This window comes from Lampris incognitus, chromosome 6, assembly GCF_029633865.1.
Source record: "Lampris incognitus isolate fLamInc1 chromosome 6, fLamInc1.hap2, whole genome shotgun sequence".
Taxonomy (NCBI): Eukaryota; Metazoa; Chordata; class Actinopteri; order Lampriformes; family Lampridae; genus Lampris; species Lampris incognitus.
The window spans coordinates 35,663,425-35,677,059 of record NC_079216.1 but is presented as its reverse complement, the minus strand read 5'-3'; the positions used below and the strand labels follow the sequence as shown (position 1 = coordinate 35,677,059).

At 41.6% G+C, this 13,635-nt stretch overlaps 1 protein-coding gene across 3 annotated transcripts in view; it reads left to right on the top strand.

Moving 5' to 3' along the window:
- Positions 1 to 13,544, top strand: part of znf143b (zinc finger protein 143b) — a 39,309-nt gene extending 25,765 nt beyond the window's left edge. For all 3 annotated transcript variants that reach the window (XM_056281366.1, XM_056281364.1, XM_056281365.1), the window contains exons 11-15: positions 1,484 to 1,711; positions 5,432 to 5,580; positions 8,929 to 9,081; positions 9,174 to 9,299; positions 13,095 to 13,544. In XM_056281366.1, coding sequence (XP_056137341.1) covers positions 1,484 to 1,711; positions 5,432 to 5,580; positions 8,929 to 9,081; positions 9,174 to 9,299; positions 13,095 to 13,178 — 740 coding nt within the window. In that variant the 3' untranslated portion in view covers positions 13,179 to 13,544. The remainder of the gene's footprint in view (positions 1 to 1,483; positions 1,712 to 5,431; positions 5,581 to 8,928; positions 9,082 to 9,173; positions 9,300 to 13,094) is intronic.
- The last annotated feature ends 91 nt before the right edge of the window (positions 13,545 to 13,635 follow it).

The window sequence follows — 13,635 nt, the reverse complement described above, 5'->3', positions numbered from 1 at the left end:
AGATGTTAAGAGAGAACAGGTGAGGGGGTGGGGGGCATGTTTTGTTTGTTTGTGAAAATTAAAATTTTCAGTGTAATTTTTTGCATAATGATGCTGACATACGTACAATGAAAAATCAACAAAGACATTGTTTAAAAAAAAAAAGGGGGAAAAAAAGGGGTGTAACAGTACACGTATTCATACCGAAAATGTTCAGTTTTGGTCTTTCGGTTCGGTACGCATGTGTACCGAATGAGTGCAGTGTTGTTTTAACCACTGCACATGCAGAATTTTTGTGTGTGCGGAATTTAATTTAAAACTCCCGAGTTTCCCCCCTAGCAACTTTTGCAAACCAGATGATGTATGTTCAGCCACCCCATTCAGCATGCACGCAACACACAAACATGCCACAGAGAGATGGCCGGTAATTTAGCACAGCATAGCTTCATAATTATGGTGAACACAGAGCTTGATGATCCAGTACAGTTCAAGTACAGCTAATTTTCTAAATGCTGCACCTTAATGGATATTTATTTTACAATATTTTTCCAACAGCGCGACGCAACTGCTACCATGGGCTATGCATCACAAATTGTGATCACTCATTCACTCATGGACAACCTTAAAGGGATGTTTAGTGGGGGCGTCACTAGGACACGTTTGCAACGCCGCAATGCGCATCAGGTGTGCCGTGGGTCTGGACGGTTTTGTGCTTGTTTATTTATTTAAGAAAATATTTATGTTGCACAGTCCTAATGTGAAGCTGGAAGCTGCTAATACAAGTACAGTTAATGTACTAAATGCCACACCTTAAAGCATGTTCATTTTATTATAATATTTATTTGAGAAAATATTTATTTTGATTTACTTTTAAGTAAATTTTTACTTTTTTATTAGTAGGTTGCATCCGGTTGCAGCAGTATTGACAGACGTTTTTTCTTTTTTTTAAAGAAAGACAGCCATACTCATACCCTCACTTGTTCAGTTAAACCACTGTTTAATTTTTTTTAAAAAGAAGCCATTTTATGTTTTGTTTCTTTTCCCCTCGCAGTACCAAACTGTGACTTCAAAACTGAGGTATTTACCGAACCGTGATTTTTGTGTACCGTTACACCCCTAATTTTAATAATACCTATATGAGGAAAAACCAAATGTGGTTTGACCTTCTGAAGTTTCTGTGATGCAAAGATTTCTTCCATAAATTTGTTGATGTTGTAGCATTATTTAAATCCAAACGCTTAGGTGATTGATTGAGCCATAGAGTCCTCTGTGACTCAAACCAAATAGAGCTCAATGTATAGCAACATAAATCAGTGTGATGTCAGCACTGAGTTGCACAGATTGTCGGTCTCCTTTCCTGACCTAATGTCTTTTGCTCCGAAAGAAAAGCTGTTAGATCACAAAATGCTTTTTAAATGCATTAAGTATGAGACTTTTACTAACTCTGAGATTAAATCAAGACCTTCATTCTCATATTGTCCAATAATTTTCTCTGCTTCTCCAGGAGAGAAACCTTATGTGTGCACTGTGCCTGGATGTGAGAAGCGCTTCACAGAATACTCTAGCCTCTACAAGCACCATGTAGTCCATACACCCTGCAAGCCTTACAACTGCAACCATTGTGGCAAGACATACAAGCAGATCTCCACGCTGGCTATGCACAAACGTACAGCTCACAACGACACTGAGCCCATTGAAGAAGACCAGGAGGCATACTTTGAAACCCCTGCAGGTGTGTATATAATTGTTTTATATTGGAACAGCTTTTAACTTATAAACTCAGACAAAAAGGGGGAAAACATAAACAAGTTAAATGTTACATAAAATGTATTTATTTAAAGCAGTCATTTGCACGCTTAGGCTTTTAACAGCTGTTAAATGAGAATAAATAACAGCATAATGTTGGCCTAGCCTACATACTGTACCCTTGTTTTATAGAGCTCAAGCTCATAGAAGACTTAACAAAAATAGTTCAAAGCAGCAAAAAAGTGCATTCAACAAGAAACCCTGAGAAAGGCATTTCAAAACAACATAAATTAAAGTGCACTTTTAATGCATGTTTATGACAACAGGTTATCTAAAAATAAATAAAAATAGCATAATGCCTGAACCACAGAGGCAGAGTTCCAGGCTCACTGTGGGAAACCACTGTGCAGAATAACAGTAACATCACAGAGGTGTGTGTGTGTGTGTGTGTGTGTGTGTGGTGATAAGTCACTGTGCATATCAATGAGGGCAAAATGGAATTTGAGGGATGTGTGGGAATGTATGTGTATGTGTACAACTTATCAGTACCAAAAGGTTGTCTAGAGGTTTTGTGCCAAAAACACAAACCTATCAACAGCGTCTGGCTTGAGTGATGCCGGTGGCAAGTAACTATATTCCCACTGGTACTAAATACCCTTTCTTGATAGGGAACTGGTGGTGGGCACACACAGCTTTTTTTGAGTCAAATTTTTCCGGATTGGGAAACATTTCCTCGTGGGCCTTCCACCAGCACAGGGGATCTGATTCACAGTTCGCGCCAACAGACTGCAAGTAGGAAGACAATGCTGTTTTAACCTGCTTTCTGTGTGAGGGTGTGGCAGAGGATGTTGTTGGCCTTTTGAAGAAGCTTGCAAGGGATGTCTTTTTTGGTGGCTCTGATGCTGTTTGAGTTTCATGAGGCTGTGAAGCAGCCAACACAGCTTTGCCTTGGTCACACAGTATTTCCTCCATCTCCAACATGGCTCTGCACTTGATTCCCTCCACCTTTTCCTCTGAAATGTAAGCAGTTTTGAACCTGGGATCCACTAACGATGCCATGTCCAGCAGGTTATTGGTGGCAGGGTCAGCAAATTTCTCCTTCAGGTAATCCAGGATGGAGACTTTGATGGACTGGGTCAGTGCAGTGTCATCCTCCTGAATTGCCAGGATGCTGGAGTGGAAGAGATGAAGCACAGGCTTGACATAGGACACAGTGACATAGTCCTCACCTGATAAAGCATCTGTGAATTCCACCAGGGTTTTTAGAGCCTTGCGCACTGACTCGAGGACTTCCAGGTCTTGCCAGGTCAGAACGAGGTGCCTGTTTTTTTGTTTGTTTGTTTTTTTGTCTGAGGCCAAGGCTTAAGAAATTGCTCGCTCCTGCTCCAGCACCCCCTCAATCATCTTCTGCCTGGATCCCCACCTGGTAGGGGACTCTGTGATCAGCTGGTGCGCAGTGATATTAAGCTCTTTCTGTGCTGTAGCCAGATCTTTCCTCCTCTTCCAACTGAATGAGAAGCTGCTCACAACCTTCTTGCAAACAGCAACAGCATGCTCAACACGGGAGTCTTTCATGCTTCCCTCTGAGAATAAAAACAAACACTTAGAAATGATATAGCAATTGCAAGGAAATCCAACAATTTAGTCACTCAGCCTAACACCAAAATCATTTTGACAATTATTGATTTACTACCGATTCCCAACCAAATTGTTTTCTGGCAGCAATAAAACAGTTGTGCTTCATATCTTTTTGATAAATACATGACTCCCCACACACACACACACACACACTTTTTAATTCCATGAAACAATTACGTGCTCTCTTTATTATTTGCTCTCTGTGTTATGTTTATCAGTCAGCTGTTATAACATTGATGATCCCACTAGGGGCAGACAAATACTCACCAATTGCAAGGTGTAGCTGATGGCCAAAACACTGCAGTCTTGTCCACTTGTTGAGGCTCAGAGCTTTGATTATGGTAGCCCCGTCAAAAATGGTGATGCACACTTGGCGAGCTTCCGTTAAGTTCCATGATATGAGCTCATCTTGCAAGCTTTGTGCGATTATCTCGCCTGTATGGTCCTCCGGGAAAAAACTCGTTTGAAGGCACGAACTCTTCAACTCCCAGTTGGCGATGTAGTGTACAGTGAAACTCAGATATGGCTCACACGTTCTGCTGGACCACAAGTCGGTAGTTGTAGAGAAGTGGGTCACATTTGTTCGCTGGTGGGCTAACCTTTCTCTCACTGAAATGTAAATCTCTGGTACAGCTTTCTCAGCAAAGAATTTGTGACTAGGCAATACATACTTTGATCAAGTGTATTAATGAGTTTTTTGAATCCGGGCTTCTCAACTACACTAACTGGGGCCATGTCTTTGGTGATGTAATGTATTACTGCGGCCGTGATTTTTTTCCATTTTAGACTTTTTTTGGCATATGGCACTGATTTGGAAAACGGAGCAGCCAAAGTCATTTGCTTCTGGCCTGGTTCTGTTTGCTTTGGCGCTTTATTTGGTGTTATTTGGTTGGTTATTTGGCTGTTGATGTGGATATGTGGAGTTTCAGGCATTCTTCGTTTTGTAGTGGGCGGCATTTCAAATGGTGGAACAGATTCATGGTATTGCTGCCTTTTGTGGCAATAGATTTGCTGCATATTTTGCAGATAACCGTTGTTTGTTCATCATCATCCTTCCCAAACCACTGCCAGATGATGGATCCGGTGCCGTTTCTTTTCGGAACTAATTCATCCACCTCCATCTTCCATTACCGTTTCCGAACTCGACCATAGGCTATATAAAAATAACTCGACACGTTTAACTTAACATTAAACTTGCTTCGCTCTCTCCTGACTGCCCTTTCCCTGTTCACTCCAGATTCAATATGTGCCTCAACTACGTCACACACACTTACCCAGGAGATTGGTCTGGTTGGAGGATAGGCAGGCGTGTGTGTGTGTGTGTGGGAAAGAGCCATAGGGGAGAGCGAGTCTCATGGTGGAGGCTTATAACAATACTAGACCATTTTTACTTGATGTTGGCAATATAGGCATTTAATACATTGCACGTAGAGCAAGCCGCGATACATCGAGTATATTCGATATATCGCCCACCCCTGGTTGCGGGCATCACATTTAACACAACAAAATAAAACTATGTTAAGGCAAGGCAAGTTTATTTGTATAGCACCTTATCATCGCAGAGGCCATTCAAAGTGCTTTACAGGTAAAAAATTAGAAAAAATCTTGAGTTAAAACTGAGTAAAATAAAGAAAAGTGCCATAAAAACTGATTAATTAAAAGTAACAACAATTGGAGCCGAATATACAGAAATAGCAGAATATACAAAACAAATACGCACATACACCAAAGCAGTCAAACTGAAGTAAGGTTGTGAGTAGAAAATTAAAAATGAGAACTTTAACCAACACAACATATAACAGGTCTAAATAAAATCCTTAATGGTTGTGTTCATTAGATAATGAAAAATGAATTGTTGCAGCAGAAGATGGCTTAATTTGAAATAGGAACAATGCAAGCATGATAATACACACAAAAAAAATCACCATTTTATATTTTGACATGTACAAGGTGTGCAAGCAAAGCAATAGAACTTGATAACATCAAAAACTAGCACTGGGCTAAATCAGCAATTTAAAACAATATACAGAAAGAGCACAATTATTTTGAAATCTTCTGTGTTACTCAGATGCCATTGATGACTCTGGTGTGACCTACACAACAACAGTGGTGGATGCTGATGACTCTGGCTCCGAGCAGGTTCCCATGGAGAGCTCAGAGATTCTGGGACAGCAGCATGTTGCCTTGGTTACAGGGGAGGATGGAACTCAACAGCAGGTAATGTGATACAGTGATATTGTAAATACATCCCTCTTTGTGTGTGTGTACTACCACATAGTAACCACTGCTGATATTAACTAGTCATTATGCTACAGAAAATAGAACATGTTGTACATCGTCCCTTTTTTCAAACATTTGAGTCGCTCAGCAGAACCACTGTAATCTCATCTACCTTTTGTCACAAGGCAGTGGCCAGTGGCAGTGGTACATTTTAGGACAACCTTAAAAATGGCAGTTTTGGCAGAGGGGAGAGAATTTCTTATTCAAAGAAGGTTGAATCAATTCATCTGGATACAACGTTTATTGTATATTATACAGCTAAGTGACTGAAGATGTCATTTAGTTGAGTGATTAAACATATCTGTCAATAAACGTATCTAGATGAACTGATTCAACTTTCTTTTATACGTTAAGTAAAAACAGTACAACCAATGGGTTAGGCTTTGCTTAGTTCCGCACCGAGTGACAACAGCGCCTTTCTTTGTCCTATTGTGCTACAGTATTTGTATCTCTGTATATGTGTGGTCATCATCAACACCTCCCTCCAGGCAGGATGCTTTCCATCTGCCTTCAAGACTGCTAGAGTCACCCTCCTTCTCAAGAAACCGTCACTTAACCCCTCTGATGTCAAAAACTACAGACCGGCTTCCCTTCTACCCTTTCTATCCAAAACTCCTGAACATGCTGTCTTTAACCAACTTTATTTGTACCTCCACCAGAAAAACCTCCTGGACCCCAACCAGTCTGGGTTCAAGGTGGGTCACTCGACAGAGATGGCCTTCCTTGCAGTGACAGAATCACTGCACGCTGTGAGAGCAACCTCTCTGTCTTCTGTTCTGATACTCCTGGACCTGTCAGCTGCGTTTGACACAGTGAACCACCAGATCCTCCTCTCTACCCTCGAGGGGCTGGGTGTCACAGGCTCTGCATTCTCAATGTTTGCATCCTACGTGACTGGTCACTCCTACCAGGTGATATGGAGGAGATCTGTGTCGGAGCCTCGTAGACTGACTACAGGCATTCCACAAGGTTCGGTTCTGGGTCCTCTCCTTTTCTTCCTGTACACAACATCCCTGGGTTCTGTTATTTGCTCGCATGACTTTTCTCACAATCGTTATGCCGATGACACCCAGCTGATCTTGTCCTTTCCTCCCTCTGACACACAAGTAGAGACACACATTGCTGCGTGCTTGATTGACATCTCGGAGTGGATGGCGACACCACCTGAAGCTCAATCTGGACAAGACGGAGCTGATGTTCCTCTCGGGGAAAGGTTGCCCGCACCGAGACCTGGCCATCACCATTGACAACACTGTGGTGATGCCAACTCGGACTCCGAGGAATCTGGGTGTTATCCTGGACGACCAACTGTCGTTTGCTGCAAACGTTGTATTGGTTGCTCGCTCCTGCAGGTTTCTCCTCTATAACATCAGGAGGATTCACCCATTCCTCACCATGGTCAAGCCCTACACCCCCGCCTGACCACTTCACTCTGCTGCCTCGGGACGCCTGGTTGCCCTGTCACTCAGAGGCCCCTGCTGCCAATCAACACGGTCACGGCTCTTTTCTGTCCTGGCCCCATAGTGGTGGAATGAACTCCCCACTGATGTCAGGACAGCGGAGTCACTGCCCACCTTTCGGCGCAGGTTGAAAACTCCCTTATTTAAGAACTACTACCCTGTTAATTGCTCTTAGCACTTATTGTATTCACTCATTAAAAAAAAAAATCTCTTTCTTGGGCTTTTACTTGAGCACTGGTTTTGCTCTCGGATGCTTGTTTAGAGAGAGGATGCGCTTATTACCTCTGATGACTAGTAGCTCTCCTGATTTCCTACGTTAAATGCACTTATTGTAAGTCGCTTTGGATAAAAGCGTCGGTGAAATTACTGTAATGTAATGTATTGTGAACATTTTTCAGAGATATCCATCCATTTAATATGGCAGCGATATCCATTCAGCTAGCCAGGCTTCATTAGCTAATCTAGCCATGTGCATACCGCATACAATTCAGTGGAGCACTGGGTGATGCTAGTATTAAATGAAAAGATGGCGTAGCAACATGTCAAACTGCCAGAGGCGTATTTCCCTTACATAGTAGTTAAACAACTACCAATAAAACATAGTTACACATTACCATTAGTCAAAAAATATCCGACAACGGTTAATTAACCATTAATGTTGTTACGTAACATAATTAACATTAGTGTTACTGTTCTTCCCCCACATCTACATTTACCGGGGCATTCAGCAGTGGAGCAGTAGCTCAGTTGAAGAAAGCCTCCACATCCCTCAAAAAGTTTCTTGCATCTTTGCAGTGGGGAGAAGAGACATCTTTCAGCTTTGCTTTGACGTTCTTTAAAGCAGCCCTCCGACGGGCACTGTCTGCCGGCCAGTCCTGGAAGATGTGCACCCTGTGCTTGCGGAAATATAGCTCGCCCTTCTCCCACAACAGTCGCGAGTATTTCTCACCTGACCTGGTTGTGATGCATCTGTACAATGATGGGCCGGGGTCATTTGGGGTCTGTTGGTTTGGGTGCTAGGCTTCTATGAGCCCGATCACAGATAGTCAGGCAGTTTGGTTGGATGGACATCCCTGTGGTTTCACTGAAGAAGTCTTCCATAAATGCAGTCACCTGCTGTCCCTCCATATCCTTTGGGATGCCTTTCACTCGTAGGTTTTGACGGCGGCAATGGGATTCCAGATCATCTAGTCTAGTCTCTCATGCAGATTAGCATTGCTCTTAGCTGGCTGGGCACAAAGGCTCTCCAAATTTATAGTTCTTGAGTCCACCTCTTGCAGTGAATTTTCAAAGTCTGCCAGGCGACCTCCGATTGAGAGCACGGTCGATTGCAAGTTGTTGATTGAAGTGTGGGTCTCTTCTCTAAACTGTTCAATGAGGCTAATCACATTAGCCAGTGTGGGTTCAGGAGGTTTAACTCTGCTTACGTCCATGGTAGTATCTTCACTTGTAGTTTCACAATCGGGAATGTCCTTTTTCTTTGGTTGTTTTGGCATGCTACGAGTAAAATGTGTTATTTGTACGCGAAGAAAATAACGTTTTATAAAAAATCATAGGAGCTGGTCTGGGACACACACGTCTACTCACTATCCATGCTCCGCAGCACCCCCGTATCTGTTTACTTTATTTGTAGTCAGATGAAAAGGAATCAACATGGATTTGATTGTGAAATTGATATTGAAAATATTAGCTCAAGATGAAACATTGTTATATTTTACAGTATGATCAGCATGTGCTTGGTGCACAGTAATCTAACAGTACTGTGTGTAATCGTGTGCTGTGAAACTTAACTGTCATTGCTTCCTTCCCATATCTCGCTCATCAGGTCAGCATCTCTGAAGCAGACTTACAGGCAATGGGTGGCACCATAACCATGGTAACCCAAGAGGGGACCACCATAACAATTCCAGCTCATGAACTGACAACACAAGGGGCTCACTCAGTCACCATGGTGACCACAGACGGCTCAGACGGACAGGTAGCCAGCCGCCCGCCTCTGTAGTCTGAGTGACACTGTTAAATTGCTTTTGTGATGTTTTATGGAGTTGATGCTATCTCTGTCTCCCTCAGGTGGCGATCATGACACCCGACATGGCCTCATTCCAAGCAGTTGAGGGCGGGTACAGCCAAGAACAGGATGATATTCACCCTGTTACCTTTCTGGCCACCTCTAATGGCACCCACATTGCTGTGCAGGTTGATACACATGCACGTTGTCTATAGTGTGTGTGTGTGTGTGTGTGTGTGTGTGTGTGTGTGTGTGTGTGTGTGTGTGTGTGTGTGTGTGTGTGTGTGTGTGTGTGCATATACCATTTTCCTCTTGGTCATATGTGCTCCTCCCTGTCTTAGTTTACCTGACGAAAATTTTGTAGACATGGAAAAATCATTGCCAGTTAATTGTGACCCACTGTAGAATTGGACAACTCCAATTTTAATGAGTAATGCAAGTGATGTACAGGCAAATAAATGATTAGAATTTACTGCATTTCTGAATTTATCCCCTCTGCTTTGCTGAAAACCACCCTCAGTGATTCTGTAGTTCAGTTGATATTGGCAAGAGTTTCAGCTGAAGCCAACTCCTCATCCCTTGTCAATCCCCACTCAGTTTGTACTATTTACTCAAATATTCAAGTGAAAATCATGGGTAGGTGAGGTTTGGAATCAAGGGTGTTAGGGAGGAGCTGGGCCTGCTAGCACGCACACACATACGTTAGTGGTGTTGACTCATGGGAAGGACATGTCTCTCAGAAAGTACATGTAAATGTCTCGATAAGTTCCAGAAAATAGGTTGAACGCTCGTAAAGGCTCACAGATACGCAGACATGCACATTCCAAAATCTCAGCAGCATGCCCACAGTTTTCATGGGACTACATGCATAACTAGTGCTGATTGTTTGAGCAGGAAAGGCTGTCTGCTAGCTAGCTATGTGACCGCATCTATTCGTAACCTTCTGTTGCTCTGAGATGGAGTCACATAAGCTTACCATAGGCAGCTATGATGAATAAATCAAACAATTTTTCTATCCATTTTCAGTCAGCTAAAGCTTTTTGAAAGGTATCATTGTGATCTCCAAGGTCTCAGCATTCTAGCTGGTAAGGTAAAATGTTTAGCCAGGTGAAATTTACTGTGTTACGTTAAGTCAGGGAAGTTTGAGAGTTTGATATATGCAATGATATATCTAATATATATATATATATATATATATATATATATATATATATATATATATATATATATAAAGAAACCCAATTCCAATGAAGTTGGGACGTTGTGTAAAACGTAAATAAAAACAGAATACAATGATTTGCAAATCCTTTTCGACCTATATTCAATTGAATACACTACAAAGACAAGATATTTAATGTTCAAACTGATAAACTTTATTGGTTTTTTTTTTTTTTTTTTGCAAATATTCACTCATTTTGAATTTGATGCCTGCAACACGTTCCAAAAAAGCTGGGACGGGCATGTTCACCACTGTGTTACATCACCATTCCTTTTAACAACACTCAATAATCGCTTGGGAACTGAGGACACTAATTGTTGAAGCTTTGTAGGTGGAATTCTTTCCCATTCTTGCTTGATGTACGACTTCAGTTGCTCAACAGTCCGGGGTCTCCATTGTCGTATTTTGCGCTTCATAATGCGCCACACATTTTCATTGGGAGACAGGTCTGGACTGCAGGCAGGCCAGTCTAGTACTCGCACTCTTTTACTACGAAGCCACGCTGTTGTAAGACGTGGAGAATGTGGCTTGGCATTGTCTTGCTGAAATACGCAGGGACGTCCCTGAAAAAGACGTCGCTTGGATGGCAGCGTATGTTGCTCCAAAACCTGTATGTACCTTTCAGCATTAATGGTGCCTTCACAGATGTGCAAGCTACCCATGCCATGGGCACTAACACACCCCCATACCATCACAGATGCTAGCTTTTGAACTTTGCGCTGATAACAATCTGGATGGTCCTTTTCCTCTTTAGCCCGGAGGACACGACGTCCATGATTTCCAAAAACAATTTGAAATGTGGACTCGTCAGACCACAGCACACTTTTCCACTTTGCGCCAGTCCATCTCAGATGAGCTTGGGCCCAGAGAAGCCGGCGGCGTTTCTGGGTGTTGTTGATATATGGCTTTCGCTTTGCATGGTAGAGTTTTAACTTGCACTTGTAGATGCAGCGACGAACTGTGTTAACTGACGATGGTTTTCCGAATTGTTCCTGAGCCCACGTGGTAATATCCTTTACAGAATGATGTCGGTTTTTAATGCAGTGCCGCCTGAGGGAATGAAGGTCACAGGCATTCAATGTTGGTTTTCGGCCTTGCCGCTTACGTGCAGAGATTTCTCCGGATTCTCTGAATCTTTTGATGATATTATGGACTGTAGATGATGAAATCCCTAAATTCCTTGCAATTGTACATTGAGAAACGTTGTTCTTAAACTGTTGGACTATTTGCTCACGCAGTTGTTCACAAAGTGGTGAACCTCGCCCCATCCTTGCTTGTGAATGACTGAGCCTTTCAGGGATGCGCCTTTCATACCCAATCATGACACTCACCTGTTTCCAGTTAACCTGTTCACCTGTGGAATGTTCCAAACAGGTGTTTTTTGAGCATTCCTCAACTTTCCCAGTCTTTTGTTGCCCCTGTCCCAGCTTCTTTGGAATGTGTTGCAGGCATCAAATTCAAAATGAATGAATATTTGCAAAAAACAATAAAGTTTATCAGTTTGATCATTAAATATCTTGTCTTTGTAGTGTATACAATTGAATATAGGTCGAAAAGGATTTGCAAATGATTGTATTCTGTTTTTATTCACGTTTTACACAACATCTTAACTTCATTGGAATTGGGGGTTTGTGTATATATGTATATATGTATGTATATATATGTATTACACACACACGTGTGTGTGTGTGATGGACTGGCTGCCTGTCCAGGGTGTCTCCCCGCCTGCCGCCCAATGACTGCATCCCCACGACCCTGAGTAGGATAAGCGTGTGTGTGTGTGTGTGTGTGTGTGTATTTATAAATATATATATATATATGTTTATTCACCTGTGAGGAATCTTAGAATGATTTATGTATATATATAGTGCCAAGCTGCTGAAGTTGTATCAAAATAAGTAAAAATTACTGTTGCTGTATTTTGTGATTATTTGCTTCCTTGATTATCAGTGATGAGTAGTTATTTACTCCTAAATTGCATTACTACATCACTGTCAAACATGTTTACTTTTGCAGCAAACCATGGCATGAGCTTTGAAGATGATAGACTAGTTTCATCTTTATATTTTCAAATAAAAAAAGAATGTATCAAACAAAGTCACAGCACAAATTAACATATATTACCAAGATGTAAATGTTTAACTGTTTTTGGATTAAATGAAACCTTGACAGACTTATCACCTCGAAGCTTGCTAACAAACAATCCTTTATTTAACCTGGGGTGTAGTCCTGAAAAGCGGGTTTAACCCTGAGACGAGGGGAACTAGGTTTTCCATTCCAGAAAGGGAGGTAACTCTAGAGTAACTTTATGGTCATCAGAGTTGCTCACTTCCTGGAACGGAAAGCCCAGAGTTTCCCTCATCTCAGGGTTAAATCTCAGCTTTTATTAAACCGGATTTCTAGAATACACCCCTGAGGAGTTCCTAACATGTATAATCCAACCTCATTTCGCACACACACCTCTATTGTGTAAATCACAAATCAAATTGTCTTTTTCCCTTTTTACCGCCTTACGACTGTCATTAATGAAATAACTAGCTGTTTACAAAGTCTGGGGTGGGAATTTCTTCTTAAAGGGGTGGCTGAGTAAATGGATTGAATCAATGTTGACATGCTAGGAATGTCACATGAATAAGTGGGCAATAAAACAGTAGCAGGGGATTAAAGATCAGTGGGTATCTATGCCAATCTATGTTTATTGTTTATGTGTTTATTAAGTTTATGTGTTTTATTTATGTGTTTATTTTTCTCTCTCTCACTCTAGCTTGGGGATCAGCCATCCCTGGAGGAAGCCATCAGAATAGCGTCAAGAATTCAGCAAGGAGAGTCACCAGGCCTGGATGATTGATGGCAAAATCGCTCAGATCATGGACTTTGATTTAGATTCAAAACCATCTAAAATGGACTAGTATCAAAGAGAAATCACTTGTCTTCCATTGTATTTGTTCCGTTTTCACAAATGAAGTTAGCTTTTATGTGTACATAGGATTTTGATAACTGGAGTTTCGTTATAATCTGCTTTTGCCTTCATCTGAAAAAAATTGGAGGGAATAATGCTTTCTAATGTTTATGGTGCACAATGCACACAGTAATGTACAGTCATTGCTATTCTATTAAAATTATTAAAATAAGATTGTGTGAATGGTGAAATGCTAATAACCGAACCCTTATACATTTTGTTCCCCAAGTTACGTTTGGCAAAAGAAGTAAATAAGAAGGAAACACTGACAGTTGGCAGAAGTGTTTTTTCAATTTGAGATGCGACCTGTAATGTTTTAACAGTTCTCCCTTTGGCGAGTTGGGAT